General features: G+C 40.4%; 1 protein-coding gene across 2 annotated transcripts in view; it reads left to right on the forward strand.

Annotated features, from left to right (window-relative positions):
• The first annotated feature begins 2,221 nt into the window (after nt 1-2,221).
• Nucleotides 2,222-22,665, forward strand: part of C5H1orf87 (chromosome 5 C1orf87 homolog) — an 85,306-nt gene continuing 64,862 nt past the window's right edge. For both annotated transcript variants that reach the window (XM_081486700.1, XM_081486699.1), the window contains exons 1-2: nt 2,222-2,282; nt 3,490-3,619. In XM_081486700.1, coding sequence (XP_081342826.1) covers nt 3,513-3,619 — 107 coding nt within the window. In that variant the 5' untranslated portion in view covers nt 2,222-2,282; nt 3,490-3,512. The remainder of the gene's footprint in view (nt 2,283-3,489; nt 3,620-22,665) is intronic.

Here is a 22,665-nt window from a genome sequence, read left to right on the forward strand (position 1 = left end):
AGACAGAGGGAAGAGAATGAACAAAAGCACAGGGGCAGAGAAATGAAAGGCAGATTCAAGTCAGTGAGTACACAAGGTCAGATGGAGGTTAGTGAATCTGAGAGAAGTAGTGGGACAGCAAGCTACGGCTAGAAGACTTACAAGGCTTAGAAGACTTTGAAACCATGGGCCATCTCCATGGCTGATGGGAGCCCTTTAAGACACTGGACTAGAGTTGTGCCTTGGGAAGACTGATCTGGTGACCATGTGAAGGCTGGATTGGAGAAGTGGGAAGGGAGCTTCCCCTTCTCCTCTACTCCCCTGGCACTTTATACATAATAGAACATGTCTATATGTCTTGCCCACTAGAGAGTGAGCCCTAAAAGGGAGACCAGTGTATCATCCATGTCTGGCAGCATGTGCCAATACCTGATACAAGCACAAAACACAATATAGCTAGAGGAGAGGGGGCAGGGAGTGTGGATGCTGGGGCTGCTGCTGCTTCTGATGAAAATAACATCATTCTGTAGTCAATTTGAAGAGCTTTTATCCACATTTGCTGAAGGCTTTTAACATAATTAAAAATGCCTAGAAATCTTGGAATATGTAGGTTTATATTCAAATCTTGCCTCCATCAATTGCCTCTATGGGGTCTTGGGTAATTTCTAGATATCCCAAGCCTTGTAGTCTTAATCTTTCAAACAGAAAAAAAAAAAATACTTTATTGGTAATTGCTAATTTATAATGTTACTAAAAGGAACTAAAGAACCTCTTGATGAGAGTGAAGGAGGAGAGTGAAAAAGCTGGCTTGAAACTAATATCAAAAAAAAAAAAAGACCTAATATCATGGCATCTGGTCCAATCACTTCATGGCATGTAGAAGGGGAAAAGGTAGAAGCAGTGATAGATTTCCTCTTCTTGGGCTTTAAAATCACTGCAGATGGTAACTGCAGCCATGAAATTAGAAGACGATTGTTTCTTAGCAGGAAAGCTATGACAAACCAAGACAGTGTGTTAAAAAAACAAAGACGTTACTTTGCCAACAAAGATCCATATAGTCAAGGCTATTGGGCTTCCCAGGTGGCTCAGACGGTAAAGAATCCGCCTGCAATGCAGGATACCTGTGTTCTATCCTTGGGTTGGGAAGATCCCCTGGAGGGGGGCATGGCAACCCACTCCAGTATTCTTGCCTGGAGAATCCCCATGGACAGAGGAGCCTGGTGGACTGCAGTCCTTGGGATCTCAAAGAGTCGGACACGACTGAGCAACTGAGCACAGCACTTGGTCTTTCCAGTGGTCATGTACTGTTGTGAGAGCTGGACCATAAAGAAGGCAGAGCACCAGAAGAATTGACACTTTTAAACTGTGGTGCTGGAGAAGATTCTTGAGAGTCCCTTGGACAGCAAGGAGATCAAACCAGTCAGTCTTAAAGGAAATCAACGCTGACTACTCATTAAAAGTACTGATGCTGAAGCTGAAGCTCCAAGAATTTGGTCACTTGATGTGAACAGCTGACTCACTGGAAAAGATCCTGATTCAAGGCAGATTCAAGGCAGAAGGAGAAGAGGGCAACAGAGGATGAGATGGCTGGATGGCATCACCTATGCAATGAACATGAACTTGGGCAAACTCCTGGAGATGGTGAGGGACACGGAGGCCTGGTGTGCTGCAGTCCATGGGGTCTCGAAGAGTCGGACATGACTAGGTGGCTGAACAAAAACGTATAAAGTAATAGTCATCTGTCTCAAATGAGGAATGCGGCAAATTATGACTACAAATTATTTTTTAAAAATATCCTTATTTAATTGAATCACCTTTTAGTACTCTCCCCCAATTTTGCAGTTGTTTGACACTGAACCTCAGGGAAAAGAAGGGATTTAGCCAGACAGTGAAAGAGCTTGGATTTGAAGAGATAAGAGTAAGATTTTCGGCTGTATGCACACCTCATACAGGGAAATGAAGCTTAAGGGAAAAAGCAGGATAGACGAGACCGCACAGGTGAAAGAGATGGACTTCAAGAAGGAAGTTCAGATTTGAAAAGAATATCCAGACTATTCACCAGTCATCAGCCACACCCTGGGCACACACAGCCTCAGGCAGGTAGGAGATCTGGTCCCCACCCAGCAACAGCCCTCTGCGTCCTTAACTACGTGGGGCAGTAGCCGCCTCCGCCCAGGAGCGGGGCCCTGTGATTGGCCCGACTCCTGGGCTGGCTCCGCCGCCCCACCTTGGTCCCCACAGGCCTCCGCAGATCTTAATCCTGGGGAGAAGCACTGAACGCGCACCCCTGAGCCTCCGGAGCGGTAAGGAAGCCAGCTCTAAGCTCTCCAGGGAAAGGACTCGGGAGTGACACGCAGCTCCTGGGTAGAGGGGACTCCACAATCACAAATTCTGGTCCTTGAAGCTTCCAGATAGAATCAAAGAATCTATCTGGGGGGCTAACCTCACAGAGCAGATCCAACTGCTGACCACACACTAAGTGAAATTGGGGTCTTGGAAAGAACCCTGCTCTAGTTATCAGACCGAAGGACTAGAACCAGGCCTGCTGTCAATCACTGTGTGACTTTGGTCAATTAACACCCTCTCTGGGCCTTGGTTTCCCAATCTGTAAAGAGAGCCTTTGGGGACTATTCAGTGTTATGTGGCAGCCTGGATGGGAGGGAAATTTGGGGGAGAATGGATACATGTGTATGTATGGTTGAGTCCCTTAGCTGTTCACCTGAAACTATCACATTGTTAATTATCTATACCCCTATACAAAATTAAATGTTTAAAAACTTTCATTAAAAAAAAAGAAATGATTTCTAAAGGCCTTTCAATTTCTGAGAGGCTCTAATAGGGAATGGTTAGTTTGGGACCAGGTTTATAGAACTTTTCAGTTTCCCCTGGCAGCAGACCTGATTAAACACCCGGTGAATATTAGTGGAGGGTCTCAATTTCAGATTCACTGAATTGTAGAAAAATCAGATCAGCAATAACAAGAAAAATCCCTCTTTTCTATGCACATTGCTTCTTCAGATGCATGATGTCATTGGATTGTTACTAAATCCAGAGGGCAGCACTGGAATTATTCTGGTTTCATAAGTGGAGATACTGAGCATCAGAACTGAATTTGAGTTCTTCACATGTCCTTCTAAAGCCCTACTTTCCTCTCTGACCTCATTAGAATCCTGTCTGGTGACTTGTAGAATAGGAAGACAGTCACCGAATGGCTCAGTCAACCAGTTTTGCAAACCTCTTAGGTAGGATTTCCAATTCTGCTAATTACTGTTATGTGATACTGGAAAAGTTACTTAGCTACATTATGCCTATTCCCTCAACTGTGAGACAAGAATGATTATAGTAATTAAGAATATCTTTCTCGTGCTTTTTTTGGAACTATTAAGTGAGATTATAATATAGGTAATACACTTGGCCTCACTATTAATATTGTTGTTATTATTGACAAGGATGTTATAGTTGCCTAGTGGAAAACCCAGAGGAATAGTTTTATTTATTTTCACCCCCAAGGACTTGAAGAGGTTTGGAGAATTATGTCTTCAGTTTGGAAGACTCCTTGTGGATCAAATGCGATGCCTGAGATGATGGTGAAAATCATTGGAAGTAAACACTTTCGATACCTTGTGGAGAAGCCAAAAATGTAAGTTTACTCTTTGAAAAATATGTTTTGCTTGGGTGATAATGAAGTTTAGGCTTTTTTTAATCTAGAAATTTACATTTTAAAAATGCTCTCCATGGAAAATTAAGTCATTAAGATGCAACCATAAAAGTAAAACAGTGTTGATAACCTCTATGCACAGTGTTTTCCTGAATTTTTCATCTTACAAAGATGCTCTTTCCTCATGCTCTTTAATTACTTGAGCTGATTTTCCAGATAGATGGGAAATATAAGCATGGAGCCATTTATAAATATTAATGGAGCATTGCTGCTTCTCCTTATCAGGTTCGTAATCTACCACATGTAGTAATTTTTTGTGGGAGAGAGATAGGGGGGAAGGTTGTTAGTCAATTTGTTATGAATTAAAGGAGTGGGATTAGTAATGAATCATAAATTTTAAGAGTTTCACTATCTTTTGCTTGTATTCCATACTCCTCTAAGCAGGGGCTTCTAAGAACATAACTAAGAGGGCTTTCTTCTTCCAAACTCATCACAGTCACATTTGAAGGGGGACACTCACATATCTCTAAAATTCACTCATTTTTTGACCAGTTCTTCCTTGTAGAGTTTTGATAGTTCACATAAGAAAACTAAGATTCTAGACCCGCCTTTCTTCTAGTAGACATCCCATAAATAGCAGTCAGTCAGTAAGTGCCTTTCCCTCCTAAAATCATTTCCTTAGCTCTTACTTCTCTTTCAGAAACCCACAGATCAAACAAATAGACAAACTAAAAGATCTATCCTCACTGAACATAGGTTCAGAAAGCAGTGGACACCAAACCTGACTATCATCAGAGTCACCTGGAGAATCCTTAAAAATAAAGATGTGGGGTTCAAGACCTATTAAGTCAGAATCCCTGAAGATGAGACCATTAGGACTACGGTTATGGAGTATGGGCTTTAGAGGGGAAATGGGCTTTACCTCCCTACCATCAGTACTAAAAGATTGTAAACTGAGTGCCCCAAGAGACTCCAAAGTCAGTACTGTAGTCAACTAGTAATGTCTGCCATGGCACAGAAAGTGAGCTTTTCAGCAGCAGTCATGTATTTGGAATCCTTACAGACTTGAGAGATGTGAGTTTGATTCCTGGCTCAGCGCCCTTCTAGCCTTTTGACATTGAAAAAGTGAATTAACATTTCTAGCCTCAGATTCTACATCTATCAAGTGAAGGTAAAGCCTATCTACCTAGTAGGGTTGTTATAAGAAAAAAAAAAAGAGAGAGAAAAGTATGCAAAACATCTTTCCAGTGCCTAGAAGTATATATAGTGTGTGTGTTAGTTGCTCAGTCATGTCCGACTATTTGTGACCCCATGGACCATAGCCCATCAGGCTTCTCTGTCCATGGGATTCTCCAGGCAAGAATACTGGAGTGGATTCCCATTCCCTTCTCCAGAGGAGCTTCCCAACCCAGGGATAGAACCCAGGTCTCCTGCATCACAGGAAGACCCTTTACTGTTTGAGCTACAGGAAAGTCATATTCCACATGCTTAATAAATGGATCTGCTATTATTATTGAAGGAAATCTTTCCATAGATATGACGTTACGTAAAAAATCAAATATCTCTCTATGAAACACTTGCTATCCCTTTTATATTCTATACCAGGTTATCTCTGTTTTGTAGATGAAGAAACTGAGACACTGTGATGAGTAAGTGATTATTTCAAGATCTTGACAAATTCCAGTCATTATCCAGAAAAGTAAATAAGATCACTAGGAATGCTTTGCTCAATTCTGCTTCTACCTGGAAGACATTGCTAATCTACTAATTCCATTCCTCTTTGAGATTGTTTGTTTAACCCCAACATCCCCAACTCCTTCCTTTTTCCATGGTATCAGAGTCTAATATGTTCCTAACGGGGAGGGGGAGGGTGGCAGGGATAGAGGAAGAGTCCTTTTCCTTTTAAATTAGAGAAAAATTCCACCTATCTTATAAGAAGTTGCCTTTATTTCTCTTTATTCTTTAAATTTTAGATTCTGGAAATAAGAGTACACTACATCAGTTACATTAACTGGGAAATAAAAGACACAGTTCTGTTTCTTCTGTGACAGACAATAAGACAATTGTTATTTTTTTAATATTAAGATAAGTTTTGTTGTTTGTTTCTATGGACTTGATGTTACTGCTGCTGGAATGACATAGGGCAGTTAACAAGCTTTCCTAAAATATTCTTGTATGGTTCAACAGTAAATAACTCTCAAGAGGCTTCTCATTGCTGAGGTAAGGACAGGCCCACCTCAAGCATGCTTTGCATGTTCCAGAGTCTGTCTCTAAAAAACATTTAAATCATGCTACATCTACACCCTTCAGCCAGGATCTCAAGGTGATGTTTTCTTTGCGTTGAATCAACTGACCCTATTAGTAAAAAAATCTACATAGAAAAATAAATAAAAGCCAAAAGAGAAAGAAGTCTCTAAAAGAAAAGTCTGGATTAAAAGGAAAAATTACAAATTAATATTGGATGGAAAAACAGAAATCTTCTTGTGTAACAACATTCATTTATTTGAATTAATTTTATTGGAGTATAGTTGCTTTACAAATGTGTTACCACATTTAGTTCAGATGTCTTACAGGTTGTGTGGAAAGATGGATAGTGTGTCAGACATAAATGTGATCTTCAAAGTACAAATCAAAGTCAGTCTGTTAGTTTTCTAGGACTGCTGTATGACCATACCAAAACTGGGTGGCTTAGACCCACAGAAATAGTATTGCCTCTCAGTTCTGGAGACTAGACAGCTGAAGCCAAGGTGTCTGCAGAGCCTTGGTGAGGTGCCCAGGAAGAATCCTTCTGTTCCAAGTCTCTCCCCTTATTGGATAAATAATATGTGTCTGTGCACAGGTTTCCTCCTTTCATAAGGACACCAGTCAGTTGGCTGACAACTCTACTATTCTAGCATGGTCTCATCTCAACTAATTACTTCTGCAGTTACCCTATTTCCAAATAAGATCACATTCTGAGATACTGGGCATTAGGACTTAAAAATATGAATTGGGGTAAAGGGATAGAACTTAAACCATAACAACCAGTCTCCCATTTTACAGATGAGGTGAGACAACTGAGGTCTCAGTGAACTTAAAGTGAGACCACTTATTAAGAACTAAGCCTGGAATTTACTCCTTCTCTCAATTTTTAGTTTAGCCTGTACAGTGGTTAACAGGAGATGAACAAAAAATGATCAATGCCTACTTATAATACATGTTTTTCATCAAGGAGATCAATATGTAGGTTTAAGTGTCCCTCAGTGTGTGGCATCATTATTTTCCTCATAGACCCCTACTCCAGCCTTCCAATCCTGATCCCCACCTCTCATCTCATTCTCTGATTCATTCTCTGGATTCATGCTCTTCAAAGTATAGTCTATGGACCATCACCATCAATCTCACCTGAGAGCTTGCTAGAAATGCAGACTCTCAGGCCCCTTTCCAGACATACTGAGTCAGAGTCTGCATTGCTGTCAATTCCCAGGTGAGGTCAATGCAACATTATAGATTGAGAAGACCAGTTCTTAAGTATGGCTAGCAACCACATAGAGTCCCTTGGATTGAAAGGAGATCAAACCAACCAATCCTAAAGGAAATCAATCCTGAATATTCATCAGAAGGACTGATGCTGAAGCTGAAGCACCAAAACTTTAGCCACCTGATGTGAAGAACCAACTCACTGGAAAAGATCCTGATGCTGTGAAAGACTGAGGGCAGGAGGAGAAGTGGGTGACAGAGGATGAGATGGTTGGATAACATCACCGACTCGATGGACATGAGTTTGAGCAAATTCCGGGAGATAGTGAAGGACAGGGAAGTCTGGCATGCTGTAGTACATGGAGTTGCAAAGAGTTGGACATGATTTAGCAACTGAACAACAATCTTTTTAAAATGCAAATCTAATCAGGTGCCACCACCACCAGCCCTGGATTTGCCTGCCTCCCTCCCCCATGACCCCCATAGCATCCTTAGGGATTGTTGTGCTCAATGACAATTTTCTATGCATTTCTGTGTTCCCCATTTAACTGTAAATTCTGTGTGCACAACCTTACCTTCAGTACTGAATGTAAAGTCTTCTACATATTGAAAGCCTAATAAATGAGCTAGAATACAACGGTGGTTTAGTCACTAAGTCATGTCCTACTCTTGCAACCCCATGTACTGTAGCCTGCCAGGCTCCTCTCTCCGTGAGATTCTCCAGGCAAGAATACTGGAGCAGGTTGCCATTTCCTACCACAGGGTATCTTCCCAACCCAGGGATCTAACCTGAGTCTCTTGTAGCTCCTGCAATGCAGGAGGATTCTTTACCACTAGCACCAGCTGGGGAGCCCAGAAAGACAATACTAATTGCTTTAAATCCCTGTCTAAAGGTTCATGTTGCTAAAATAGCATGAAGTTGTTACTATGGAATCCTGATGATTAATGGGATAGCTGATCCAGGAGAAAATATGCCAGATGATAGGAGACAAATATTCTCATTTTCTTAAAAGAGATAAATGTTGGTAGTGAAATCATGGAACTTGAAGCTTATAGACAATTCCTGGCAAAATCACAGGCCAAAGAATTAAATATATTAGATGTGAGTACAAAACACAAAGGCCTTCACCACTGAGGGTTAGTCTATTTTGACCAAGAACAGAGCATGCCAAACCGGCCCCATTCTCTTTATTGATCAAGTTACTGTGGTGCAAATGAAGGGAGTCATAAAGCATAGTCTTTGTTGATTTCACTGAGTTATTAGGAACATTTTTCTTACAAAGTTTTGAAATAGGTAGAGACTTCTAGACTGAATAGTATTAAGATAGATGACAAACCAACCTGGTAGTGATTGAACAATGGATTTAAACACAACATGCTGGAGGTGGAGACATTGGGAGGATTTGTGTGTGACTCAGGTCCCATCACTTCATGGGAAATAGATGGGGAGAGAGTGGAAACAGTGTCAGACTTTATTTTGGGGGGCTCCAAAATCACTGCTGATGGTGATTGCAGCCATGAAATTAAAAGACACTTACTCCTTGGAAGGAAGGTTATGACCAACCTAGATAGCATATTAAAAAGCAGAGACATTACTTTACCAACAAAGGTCCATCTAGTCAAGGCTATGGTTTTTCCAGTAGTCATGTATGGATGTGAGAGTTGGACGGTGAAGAAAGCTGAGCACCGAAGAATTGATGCTTTTGAACTGTGGTATTGGAGAAGACTCTTGAGAGTCCATTGGACTGCAAGAAGATCCAACCAGTCCTTCCTAAAGGATATCAGTCCTGGTTGTTCATTGGAAGGACTGATGTTGAAGCTGAAACTCCAATACTTTGGCCACCTCATGTGAAGAGTTGACTCATTGGAAAAGACCCTAATGCTGGGAAGGATTGGGGGCGGGAGGAGAAGGGGACAACAGAGGATGAGATGGTTGGATGGCATCACCGACTCAATGGACATGGGTTTGGGTAAACTCCAGGAGTTGGTGATGGACAGGGAAGCCTGGCGTGCTGCAATTCATGGGGTCGCAAAGAGTCGGACACGACTGAGCGACTGAACTGAACTGAACTGAACTGAATAGTTCTTAGTCAACATTTTTTAATCCTCAACTAAAGGAAGACAGACAAGTCACTTCAGTAAGCAGGTGAATAGTAGAATGCTTGGAAGATATGGCAGGGAAATGAGCTAAAACCAACGAGATGAAATCTACAGAAATATATGCAAAGTCTCTTTAGAAAAGGGCACATGTAAGTGATTATATAGAATAAATGCTTAGGATTTACTTTCTATGAAGTAATAGAATATATACTGGTCTCTGGGAATTCCCTGGTGGTCCAGTGGTCAGGACTCCATGCTTTCAATGCCAAAGGCCTGGGTTCAATCTGTGGTTGGGGAACTAAGATGCTGCAAGCCTTGTGGCATGACCAAAAATAATAACAATAATTTTCTTAAAGAAAGAAACATACTGGCCTCTGATCCCACCCAGTTCCTGGCATGGAAGCTCCTAAAACTCTCTCAATTTCCTAAGAGATAAGAACACTAGGAGTATCATTTGTTTTACTATTTGGTCTTTGATTCTGGTTCCTGACACAAAACTTGTGTAGTCCTTAGAATTTCGTGAGTGATGAGCTGTCTTTTGTTCTAATGAGGATACTCTCGGTGGGCTCCTGGGTGGCTTCAGGATGGAGGTTGTGACCAGAAAGACCACACATTGACTGAAAGCTTGGAACTTTCAGCCCAAACTTGCTCCCTATCCTCCCAGAGGGAAGAGAAGCTGGATACTGAGTGAGAGATTTATCCAAACTACATGTTGAAACTTCCTAAAAATCCCAAAAGTATGGGGTTCAGAGAGCTTCTGGGCTGCTAAACACACCTATGTGCTGGGAGGGTGTTATGTCTGCAGAAGCCATGGGAGTTCCATTCTCTTCCCCACATACTTTGCTCTCTGCATCTCTTCCACCTGGCTGTCACTTAGTTGTATTCTTTAACAGTAAACTAATGACTCCAGCCACATAATTAAAAGATGCTTACTCCTTGGAAGAAAAACTGTAACAAACCTAGACAGTGTATTAAAAAGCAGAGACATCACTTTGCCAACAGAGGTCCATATAGTCAAACCTATGGTTTATCCAGTAGTCATATGTGAATGTGAGAATTGGACCATAAAGAAGACTGAGAACTGAAGAATTGATAGTTTCAAATTGTGGTGCTGGAGAAGACTCTTGAGAATCCCTTGGACAGCAAGGAGATCAAACCAATCAGTCCTAAAGGAAATCAACTCTAAATATTCATTGGAGGAACTGATGCTGAAGCTGAAGCTCCAATACTTTGGCCACCTGATGCAAAGAGCAAACTCACTGAAAAAAAAAAAGCAACCCAATGCTGGGAAAGATTGAGAACAGGAGGAGAAGGGGACAACAGAAGATGGCATCACTGACTCAGTGGACATGAGTTTGAGCAAACTATCTGGGAAATAGTGAAAGACAGGAAAGCCTGGCTGTTGCAGTCCATGAAATCACAAAGAGTTGGACACAACTTAGCAGCTGAACAACAACAACATCATCTAATGAGGAAATGGTTTGCCTGAGTTCTGTGAGACACTCTTGTAAATTAATCAAGCCTGAGGAGGAAATTGTGGGAACTCTGATTTATAGCTAGCCTGTCAGAGATACAGGTAACAGCCTGGACTTGCGCCTGACACCTGAAGGAAGTAGGGCGGTCTTGTGTGACTGAGACCTTAACCTGTGGGGTCTTTGCCAACTCCAGGCAGTTGGTGTCAGAATGGAATTGGAATGTAGGACACTCAACTGATGTCAAAGAATTGCTTGGTTTGGGGAAAATCCACATATAGTTGATGACCAGAAGTAGAGTGGAAGATAAAATGGAAGGTTCCCCCAGTACAATTGTGTTTAATAAGCACAGCATGAACCAAAGGTGTCCAGATAGAGGAATGTGGGGTTGGTCATCATACTCAGAACTAGACCTGTCAGCAGGGAGTACTGTGTTTCATCCTGTAACACTAAAGGTGCAGGCACTAAAAGGGTGGCATTATGGAAGCTCCAGGGTGTGAGGTTTGGCCTAGGGGAACATTTATAGAATCTGGGAATTGAGTTGTTAAATAAAAGAGGAATTGGGTTCCTTTCAAGAAACTCCTGTGAGTAGAGATGCTTCCAGTGAATACAGTTGGCCTCTATAGTTCCTTCCAGTGCCAAGAATCAGTGACCCAGAGCATTTTATTCCATAGTTACACTGCTGTTGGTATAGAATTGTTAAGCACAGGGGAAGCTGACACCTTTATGGGTGGTTTAGTCCCTAAGTCATATTTGACTCTTATGACCCCATGGACTGTAGCCTGCCAGGCTCCTCTGTCCATGGGATTCTCCAGGCAAGAATACTGGAGTGGGTTGCCATTTCCTTCTCCATGGGATCTTCCTGACCCAGGGATTGAACCTGGGTCTCCTGAATTGCAGGCAGATTCTTTACTGACTGAGCTCTGAGGGAAGCAACAAATACTTGTAACTGTGTATCATGTATATTGATATTTAGAGTCAATAAATACAAAATCCTGATGTTTTTCCACATGATTCTCCTGGAGCCCATATTCTGTCATTTTTTAATCCCTCAAAGTCCTTCATATCAATACAATATTTGAGCTTCTTTTTTTTGCTTAGTTATTTATTTTTGGCTGCTCTTTGCTGCTGTGCATGGGCTTTCTAGTTGAGGTGAGCGGGAGCTATTCCCTAGCTGTGATGCATGGCTTTCTCATTGCGGTGACTTCTTTTGTTGAAGAGCACATGCTCTAGGGTGTGCGGGCTTCGGTAATTGTGGCACATGGGTTTAGTTGCCCCAGGGCATATGGAATCTTCCAGGACCAGGGATCTAATCTGTGACCCCTAAATTGGCACATAGATTCCTAACCACTGGATCACCGGGGAAGGCCAATATTTTTGAGTTTCTTGAGTTTCTTGAAATTTTTTAAAGTGTTAGTAGTTTTAGAAATTAATGCATGTATGGAATCAGCATCTTTTCAATTAACAAATATTAATTGAGTACCTGCTGAGTGTCAAGCCTTGGGGACCCAGCAGAGTACCTAAAGTTCTAGTGAGAGAAGACACACAACAAACATAGTAAGCGTTCAAGTGAAGATAGTGCAATGAGGAAAAATACAGTAGGCCCAGAGGGTATATGAAGTCACAGGGGTGCTCTCAGAAGGCCTCTCTCAGCAAGTGACACTTAACTGAGACTATGTAAAGATGAGTCGGAATTATCCAATGAGATTTATCCATGGTTAGCTAGCAGTGAGCTGGCTAAGACTGGCACAGCTTTGTCCCAGTGTGTGAGGCTTTCCATATTTCAATCTCCCATAAAACTCATAGTTTCTTCCTCCTTCTCCTGCCCTAGAAGAAGAGGCTGCAGCTTCCCATGGGCTCCAGGTTCTCCAGATATTTCTCTTTCCCAACAACTGCTACAAATAGCACCTAAGATGAGCACCTGGAGCCCAAGTAGATCTTTTTTGGTACACGGCCGCCTTTTGCCTGCCTCATAAAAAAGTACCACATCACTTTTCAGGAACACAGCTCTCAGAGATCAGGGCAATCATATAGCTGCTGATTTTTCACCCATGAGATACAGTCTGTACCCAGCAATACCACAGGTGTTCATCATTATCTGCTAGACTCCACAGTTCTACACAGAGAGTGAACTATGCAAATAGCTGAAGAAATCATTCTGGGCAGCAAGGACAGGCAATAGAAAGCCTTTTGGCATGCTTAAGGAGGAGCAAAGAAGTCACTGTGGGTGGAGTTAGTGAACAAGGGAAGGAAATGAGGTCAGGGAGGCCTGCAGGACTCAGATCATGGGCCATGTGGTCCGTGTTAGAAACTTTGGATTTGTTCTATGTACAATGGGAAGACATGGAAAATTGAGAGCAGTGGAGGACACAATCAAATTTACGCTTTCTAAATAATGGTTCTGGCTGCTATGTGGAGGATAAACTAGAAGAGATAGGAATATTAAAATGAGAGAGACCACTTAGGGAGTCATTATGGTAATCCAGGCAGGAAATGGTAGTGTCAGGCGAGTGTATTCTCGTCACAACAAAGATTTGAAGTGACGGACATTAAAGCCCTCGGCACGTCACAGCTTTTGGGTCTTGGACAGACCATGTTATAGCTCTCAGGTATCGAACAGACTGTGTTATAGCTCTTAGACAGATCAGTGTTACAGCTCCATGTTACAGCTCTATTTTACTTACAGAATAGCAGGAAAACCCATTCTCAAGGAGTGAGGGCATGCTGACCCAAAGACACAAAGAGAATAGCGTGGGGGAGCGTGCCGAAGAGAGAGAGAGGCCTGGCCTTTTGCTCCTCTTTTTATATGTTTTTTCCTCCCCCCTGGGCCTGCCCTATGTAAACTGGGCTAGCCAGGATGCTGTTTGTTCTACCTGAGGTCCTCACTCTGGTCCTCGGACCTTCCTTTGACCTTCCTTTGTTCTATTTTTGCGGGGTTTTCCCTTCCTTGTGTTTTAGCCACCACCATTTTGGACTCCTGTTTCCTATTCTAACTACCTAACAGTAGCAATAATCAATTATATTCCCTATATAAAACCTGGGTAAACTTTGTGATTTAAAAATTCACATACCTACTCATCCTTTTTTAAAAAAGTAATAACTAATTGGAATATCTTATCTTTGTTTACTGCATTTCATTCTATACAATCTACATACTACCTTACTCTCCATGAACTCAGTCTCTCCCTAAAACAGAACAATATCAGAGAACAAATTATTGTCTTTATTTTCACAAGTTCAAAGAAATAAAATAATATGCTAAAATTGCACTTCTCCTATGACCTTTCCACTGTGTTTTTTTAAAATTAATCTCCTACAATAGGTTTTAAGTTATTATCATTATTCTAGCCCTGTAAGAAGTATAAAGAAGCATGAGATATTGTTTTGGACATATGCCTACAGCTCAAAACATAGGCTGGAGAAGGCAACGGCAACCCACTCCAGTACTCTTGCCTGGAAAATCCCATGGACGGAGGAGCCTGGTAGGCTGCAGTCCATGGGGTCGCTAAGAGTAGGACACAACTGAGCGACTTCACTCTCACTTTTCACTTTCATGCATTGGAGAAGGAAATGGAAACCCACTCCAGTGTTCTTGCCTGGAGAATCCCAGGGACAGGGGAGCCTGCTGGGCTGCCGTCTATGCAGTCACACAGAGTCGGACACGACTGAAGCGACACAGCAGCAGCAGCAGCAGCAAAACATAGGCATAAATCTTTAAATAAGAGTATATGGCTTTGTGTGAGTGAATGTCATATCAATGTTATAAAAAATAGGTGGCCATTGATCTTAAATATTGAGACTGTGCAGTAAAGGTTGTTACTTTACCATTTGAAATTCTACATCTCCAAAAATATGATAAGTAGTAAAAGGCAAAAACAAAGTACTATTTAAAATGTATATGACAGGAAAAAATTATTCCTCTTATGTATAAAGAGCTCTTACAAATCAACAGGAAAAAGATGAGCTGTCCAGTTTAAAAAATTGGCAAAAGGTCTAGACAGGCAAGTCACAAAAGAAGAAAAAAAAAGAACATTAGATATATATATGGCTGAGGGACTGGGGCGGGGAATTAACCTGAGTGGTAATAAAAGAAATTTAAACAACAATGAAATATTATTTTCTACCAATCAAACTGAAAATGTTTTTATAACAGAAATATCCAGGGTTGACAAGGGTTTAGGAAAAAGAGTACTCATTTGCTACTGGTTTTTAAGTATACTTATCAAAAGCTTTAAAAGTGTATTACTTTGGCATAAAATCTTCTTCTAAGAATAAATTCTGTGGAAACAATTATTGGTGGATGTAATGGTTTGACTTCAAAAGTTTATACAAGAGTATACTAGTCTGGGTCCAGTAGGAAACAGATTATATAAATTAAAATAATTCAAAGAGGATTTGGTTACAAGAGTAAGAGAGTTGCAAGACACAGTACAGGAATCATGGGCTAGCAGCTGCAAGGTTGTTACAACCATGGGTCTGCAGAGATGGGAAGCAATTGTGCTCAGTTATGTCAGACTTTTGCAGCCCCATGGACTGTAGCCCACCAGGCTCTTCTGTCCATGGAATTTTCCAGGCAAGAATACTGGGGTAGGCTGCCATTTCCTTTTCAGGGGATCTTCCTGACCCAAGGATGGAACCTAAGTCTCCTGCATTGGCAGGCAGATTCTTTGCCACTGAGCCACCAGGAAGCCAAGATGGAAAGAGGGCAATGTTAATGAGGAGGGAACAACATTCTTGAGCTAGAGAAAAATAGTGACCTTTGGGCAAGAGACACAAGTAGTTTGAAGCACTCTTACAGGGAGAGCCATCTCTCCCAGGAGAGCCAGGGTCAAACCAGCCAGAATCAGAGGACATGAGAGATGACCAGCTAATCAGTCCATAGCGGCCAGCTTCTCAGAGTAGAAGAGGAGGCAAGGAAGTAGGAGCAGAGGAAAACATCCAGCAGAGAAGCAATATTTAAACTAGTAAAATCCTGAGAACAGTGAACATTCTCAAATAATATAGGACGAGTTAAATAAACTCGTGTATATCCGTACAATGAAAAACTATCTAGATACTTTAAATATTCTTGTGGAGATATAAACATTGATGGATAAGGTATCCATATGATGTTGTCAACTGGAGCAGATTTTAAAAGATCACAAAATTGTATAGCCACAGTTTGGTTTAAGAGTAAAACAAAACTTAAGCTCTTGTGTGTGTAGGTGTGTGTGTGTGTGTGTGTGTGTGTGTGTGTGTGTGTATCTTACCACATATAATATAACCACTTATAATTTTGAGAAAGCACAGATTTATGTTAATGTAGTACTTCTTTTCAAACTTTATTTTCCAGAGCAGTTTAAAGTTCATGGCAAAATTGAAAGGAAGATGCAGAGATACCCCATATAACTCCTGCCCTCACACACATGTAGTTTTCCCCATTATCAACATCCCTTACCAGAATGGCGCATTTGTTACAATTCATGAACCTACACTACCACATCTTAATCACAAAAATTCCATGGCTTACCTTAAAGTTCACTTTTGGTGTTGTATATTCTATGGGTTTGCACAAATGTATAGTGACATGTGTTCATTGTTATAGTATCATACAGAGTACTATTGCCCTAAAAATCTGGTGCTCTGCCTATTCATCTTCCCCTCCTTTCCTAAAGGGCAGTTTTCAAATACATGGTCTTTTTACATACCCCTGATTTAGTTCAACATAATTAAACAAAATCACATATTAATCATTATTGCTCCTCGTTCCCATAGACCCTGTGGATGTCTCCAGAAGGTATTCGCAGAGAGAGGAGAATGGTTTGCGCTACATCCTCTGAGTGTGGATAGAAGCCCTGCCTCAGAACTGTGCCTTAAAGCACGGAGATAACTGATATAGAGACCAGGCAGTTTCACAGTCATCTTGTTTAGAAATGTAAGAACACAAGTGCAAAGGACTTTAAATTTCAAGCCTATAGACAGCATGTTAAAAAGCAAAGACATCACTTTGCCAACAAAGATCTATATAATCAAAGCTATGGTTTTTCCAGTAGTCATGTATGGCTATAAGAACAGGACCATAGAGAAGGCTGAGCGCTGAAGAACTGATGCCTTCAAATTGTGGTGAAGACGCTTAAGAATCCCTTGAATAGCAAGGAGATCAAACCAGTCAATCCTAAAGGAAATCAACCCTGAATATTCATTGGAAGGACTAATACTGAAGCTCCAACACTCTGGCCACCTAATGAAAAGAACCAACTCATTGGAAAAGACTCTGATTCTGGAAAAGATTGAAGACAAAAGGAGAAGAGGGTGGCAGAGGATGAGATGGTTAGATAGCAACTCCAACTCAGTGGACATGAATCTGAGAAACTCTGAGAGATAATGAAGGACAGGGAAGCCTGGCGTGCTGCAGTCCATGGGGTCACAAAGAGTCAGGCATGACTTAGTGACTGAACAACAAAAAACAGTGGATTTAAAAACAACACAGTTTGCACAGCTCCTAGGAATAAGTCACCTGAGGACATTTTGATACAACAATGTTGTAGGTGTTGGAGGTTTTTTTGTTTGTTTTTGTAAAATTAAGAAAAATGATTCCAAAGAATTGTGCTTTATCAGAGATTTTAAATACAAATCAATCTGCTTTTTTTAGGTAGGTGACTTCTGTAACTCGTATTTACAATTATTAGTAAATAAACAAGGCAGCTGGAGAGATTACATTAACTCTCTCTTTTTATCCATATAAGTAGTATTCCTCGGTTCCTGTGAACTATGAAGTGTCGATCCTTTGAACTTTAGTTTTACCTATCAACAAAGAAAGTTTGGGGATCCAAAGGAAAGTTCATCCCTTCTGTACCTGGAATGAGAAAGGTGTTGATAAAGGAGACAGCATTTTGATTTAGGACTAAAACTTACCATTTGTCTTGGGCTGACTGGGAACTAGGCTCAGTGCTAAATATTCAGTACATCTTATCTTAATAAGTATTATTTTCCTAATCTCACAGATGAGAAACTGAAAATCAGAGACGTGAAGTAATTTACCAGAAGTCACACAAGTTATGTTTGGGACTAGGACTCAAAACCAGGTCTTTTGGACATAGAGCTCACATCCTTAACCATTGCCTGAAATTATGTGTATATTTTGCACGACTATGGAAAAGACTTTCCTTTTTCATTTCCTATGCCATTGTTTATCAAACTTTAGTGTACATAAGAATCATCAGTGATGTTTGATAAGAATATACATTTTCTTGTCCAGCTTTCAGAAATTATGGTTTAATAAGTTCAGAGTGACCCAAGTTTCTGTCTTATTATCCAGCACCCTGCAGGTGGTCTGAAGTTCAATCACTGTTTTCTCTAGAAACAAGCCCTTCTTTCAGCTTCTCTCATAGAAATAACTTCCTTGGTGGATTCATTTCCCTTCCTCTTAAGCAGATTTGGTTTGACAGCCCACTGTGATTATCTCTTTTACATACTCTATATTTTCAATTATCATTTTATATCATAATTTTCTGTTTAAATGTCTGCTTTCTCCATCTAACTATGAGATCTTTGAAGACAACACAGTCTAAAGACAGTGAGTGGGTTAGATTCTCACTGCAACCCAAAGAATGTAGTAATATAGAGCTAAAAAACAAGTAAAATAGAATTCTGAAAACCCCCATGGCATAAATATGTCTAATGCTGTAGAATTGGATTAAGTGTAAAAAGAAGGTTTCAGAAGAGTAGATATATTGGGATGTCATCTCTATGAGTTAATTTATCCAAAGAAAATGAAAACACTATTTGATAAGATATGTGTATTCCAATGTTCATAGTAGCATTGTTTACATTAACTGAGAAATGAAAGCAACTTAAGTGTCCATCAACAGATGAATGGATAAAGAAGATGTGGTATATAGGCAATGGAATATTACTAAGCTGTGGAAAAGAATGAAATTTTACCATTTGCGTAGCATGGATAGAACTGGAGGATATTATGCTTAGTGAAATAAGTCAGACAGAGAAAAACAAATACTGTATGTTTTCATTTATATGTGCAATCTGAAGAATAAAACAATGAACAAATATAGCAAGACAGAAGGGACTCACAGGTACAGAGAACAGCCTAGTAGTTGCCAGAGGGCAGAAGGGTTGGAAGAGGAGCATATAGGTAAAGGGCACTAAGAGGTACAAACAGATAGGTATAAAATATGTATAAAATGTACAGCACAGTAAATGTAGCCAACATTTTATAATAGTTTTAAATGGAGTAAGTTTTATAATGATAATAAATTACTACAGTGGTAAAGAGTCCGTCTGCCAATGCAGGAGATGCGAGAGACATTGGCTTGATCCCTGGGTCAGGAAGATGCCCTGGAGGAGGAAATGGCAACCACTCCAGTATTCCTGCCTGGAAAATTCCATGGACAGAGGAGTCTGGCGGCTACAGTCCATGGGGTCGCAAAGAGTCAGACACAACTAATCAACTGAGCATGCACAATGTCAGAAACTAATGTCACATTGTAAGTCAATTATACTTCAATTGAAAAAGGAAAATAAAAAGAGATAAAAAAGTAAATCATACCAAATAATAATTGGTGATTGAACTGGTTACTAATTTTGCAGCCAAAATGACCCCAATTTGAGACACTATTTTCATTCCGTAAAGTAGTGTAATGTAAATGCCATGAAAAATAGTTATTTTCATTGATGTCAGAATGTGGCTCAGTGCTATAATGAGAGAAATGGGATACTTTAGAAATAACTTTGGGAGTGATGAACCCCTTGTCCCTGGAAAGGTACAAATCAAAGCTGAAGGATGGCCACATAGGTGTTCTGAAAGGGACTCGATGCTTAGGTTGGACGATGGACTAGGTACTTTTATATGTGTTGTTTTTTATTAACATTTTAAAAGAGAGTCAACATCCTGTTGTTTAGCAGTAGCCAGTTTATTTATTATGGGTGTGAAATTGAGGAGAGATGTGAAGGAAGGAGTACACGCTTTGGAGGCATGCAGACCTGGGTATGAGCTCTAGATCTGTACCTATTATCAGTTTATCAATGAACAATTTACTTAACTTCTCTGGTGATTTGTTTTCACATCTGTACAATGATGATCATAACACCTACCTTTCAGGATTATTAGTAAAACATGAAAAATGTATGTGAACTTATACACAGTGGCTGACACATAGAAATAAGAATTTAGGGCATGTTAGCTAGCATAATTAAATGATGAAGAAAGGATTTGGGCATAGGCTGGGAATTAATGTACTTTAAAAATCTTTCTGAAGACTAAACATCAATGATGATAATATACGGATGGCCCCATGCCATTAGAGAGTAAAAAAACCCTCACACTCCGTTACAACAACATCTTCTAAGTTAGCACTAGCTTTACATTTCAGCTTCCCCACAGAGTTTAGTGAGATTTTCAGCTGCACTCCCCTCCCCAGTCACATTTTATTTTTTATTTTGTTGTTGTCTTTTTAAAAGAGAAAGTCTGGTTGTGATGATTATCTGTTATTACTTCCAAATAAGAACATGCTTTCATTTACTGAAAATTAGACCCCCATTCACTATGTTGGCACACTCTGGGCTGTCTCCTCCAGAGGGCTGGAGGCCTGTGAGATGGTCCTCAGTTGGAAACTGGCAGCACTGAGTCTCTGCCAAGGCTGGCAGACCTTTAACATGGCATCTGGTGACCTTTTTGCTGAGCCCCCTGGGTCCTCCATTTGCGATTTGATGTTCTCAGCAGGGGTGTAATCCAAATCAAATGTGAGATCTGGTGAGATGGAGTTGCAGGGCAGGTGGGGCCAGTGTAGAATCTGTACATTGCTTTGGGCAGAGGATGCTACTAGATGCCCTTACCATGTTTCTTTCTAATCCTGAGAGTCTGAGCTCTAATAGAGGGTAGCACTAAAGTCTAATCCTGAGACTCTGAGCTCTACTAAAAGGCTGGTTTGCAGGAAGAGCCCAGCGTGAAAGGGAACAATTGGACAATTTTCTCCTCATTTATTTATCATCCAGCCATACTGTCATTCTCCCTAATTGCTGTAGTTCCCAGATGACGCTAAGCTCTTCACAGCGCCCCTGAGAGCAGCAGCTGAGGTTAGAAGTACATATGAGGAAGCTAGCTGTGTCTTGTTTCCAAGATAGTATTGATGGCATTTTTTTTCCTTTTTCTGAAATGGCAAATTTCTATTTTCAATAGTGCAGGTAGATAGCACACAAGCCTAGAAGAAAGAACCGTGGGTTTGTGACCAACATAACAACCAACGCGTGTTGACAAATTGTGCTAACAGCAGACACATGCCATTTCTCAGCTAGGGAGTCTTTTTCATGATAAATTTAAAGTGTTATGCATGTTGTTGTTTTTTGTAAAGCAGCTTTTACTTTAAACAGATTTAACAGATTATTTTTAATTTTACATACACTATGGCTGTTTTAACAGACAGGCAGTTAGTTACATTTCATATTTCTCAGACAATTTTATCCGAAGACTGCCCACAAAAGGATTTTAAAGGTCATAAAAGCAAAAATGATTCAACCCTCCTTGCTTTCATCCAGAATAGTTAACTGTTTGCCCCATTACCATTTTTACTTTTAAATCCTGCACTTCCTGCTTGGTGCCTCCTCTAATTTCTGCTTCTCATATATTCCCTAACTTCCACAGACTTTTTTTCCTGATTCTACTGGCACCTGGAACAATCAAGGTGAAACCAGGAAGATTTAGATTTAAATCCTGGCTGTACCTTTGCAAAGCCAGGTAGAATTAGACAATTATATAAACCCTCTGAACCTAAATTTTTCATCCTAAAACGAGAATAATATGAGCACTTACCTATAGGGCTGATCTAAAGATTAAAGAAATGAATGTTTGTAAATGGCTATAATGTGGCTGTCATATACTTACTCAGTAATACTATTATTTTTGAAACCCCTGCAAAGTATAATTACATATTTTTCTTAAGAACTTCAAATAGCACTGATTCTTTGTAACATTCTATTGACATTTATTTATGTACCAATTAGGTATATTTCTTGTGGTCTTCCCTTGTGGCTCAGCTGGTAAAGAATCTGCCTGCAGTGCAGGAGACCTGGGTTCGATCGCTGGGTTGGGAAGATCCCCTGGAGAAGGTAAAGGCTACCCACTCCAGGATTCTAGCCTAGAGAATTCCATGGACTGTATAGTTCATGGGGTCGCAAAGAGTCGGGCACAGCTGAGGGACTTTCACTTCACTTCACTTCACTTAGGTATATTTCATATTATTTATATAAATCTTATGCCAATTTCCTTTAACACTTTGTAGAAATATACCTATATAATACATAAAGTACACATCATAAGTATACCACTCACTCACTAAATTTTCACAAACATGATATACCCTTGCAACAGACATCCAGATCAAGAAACGAATTGGTACCACATTCCTAGAAGCACCCCTGATGTTCTCTTCTGGACTTGATACCTCCCCACAAAGGTAACCACTATCCTGACTTCTAGAAACACATTTATATCAGTTGTTAACTTTATTATTCCTGTATTTTTGGATAGCCAAATGAAATTAAATTTCTTAAGATCGGGGACTGTATATTATATGTCTTCTCTCATTGAAGAACTATATATTAAATACATACTCCCCCAACATTCCCATTTTACTCTATTTTCATCCAACTACACCTATCTGACAAATCTCCAGCCCTGGATAAAGCTCACTGTCTGCCTTGCTTGCATCTCCATGAGGACTGCAGAGCATGCATCCTCTCCAACTACTGCTACAAAATCCATGGTCTCCAGCATTCAAGTGACCTCTCGGTTGTGTCCAGCCAACCTTCCTCCTTTGTCTGATCAGCTATCTTTATAGCAGCTATTTCAAGCCATATGCCCTTAAATTCAGACCTCCTACCCCAACATTTCCTTTCTTGAGACCCAACAAGTAGTCATACCTTGTTTGTCAAAGAGAAAATTTAAGCTGTCAGCAATTTGGTCAGTCTCCTGTCACCAAATGTTAAAATTTGCCTACATCTTCA

This window comes from Giraffa tippelskirchi, chromosome 5, assembly GCF_054371585.1.
Source record: "Giraffa tippelskirchi isolate mGirTip1 chromosome 5, T2T-mGirTip1v1.2.pri, whole genome shotgun sequence".
NCBI classification, from domain to species: domain Eukaryota; kingdom Metazoa; phylum Chordata; class Mammalia; order Artiodactyla; family Giraffidae; genus Giraffa; species Giraffa tippelskirchi.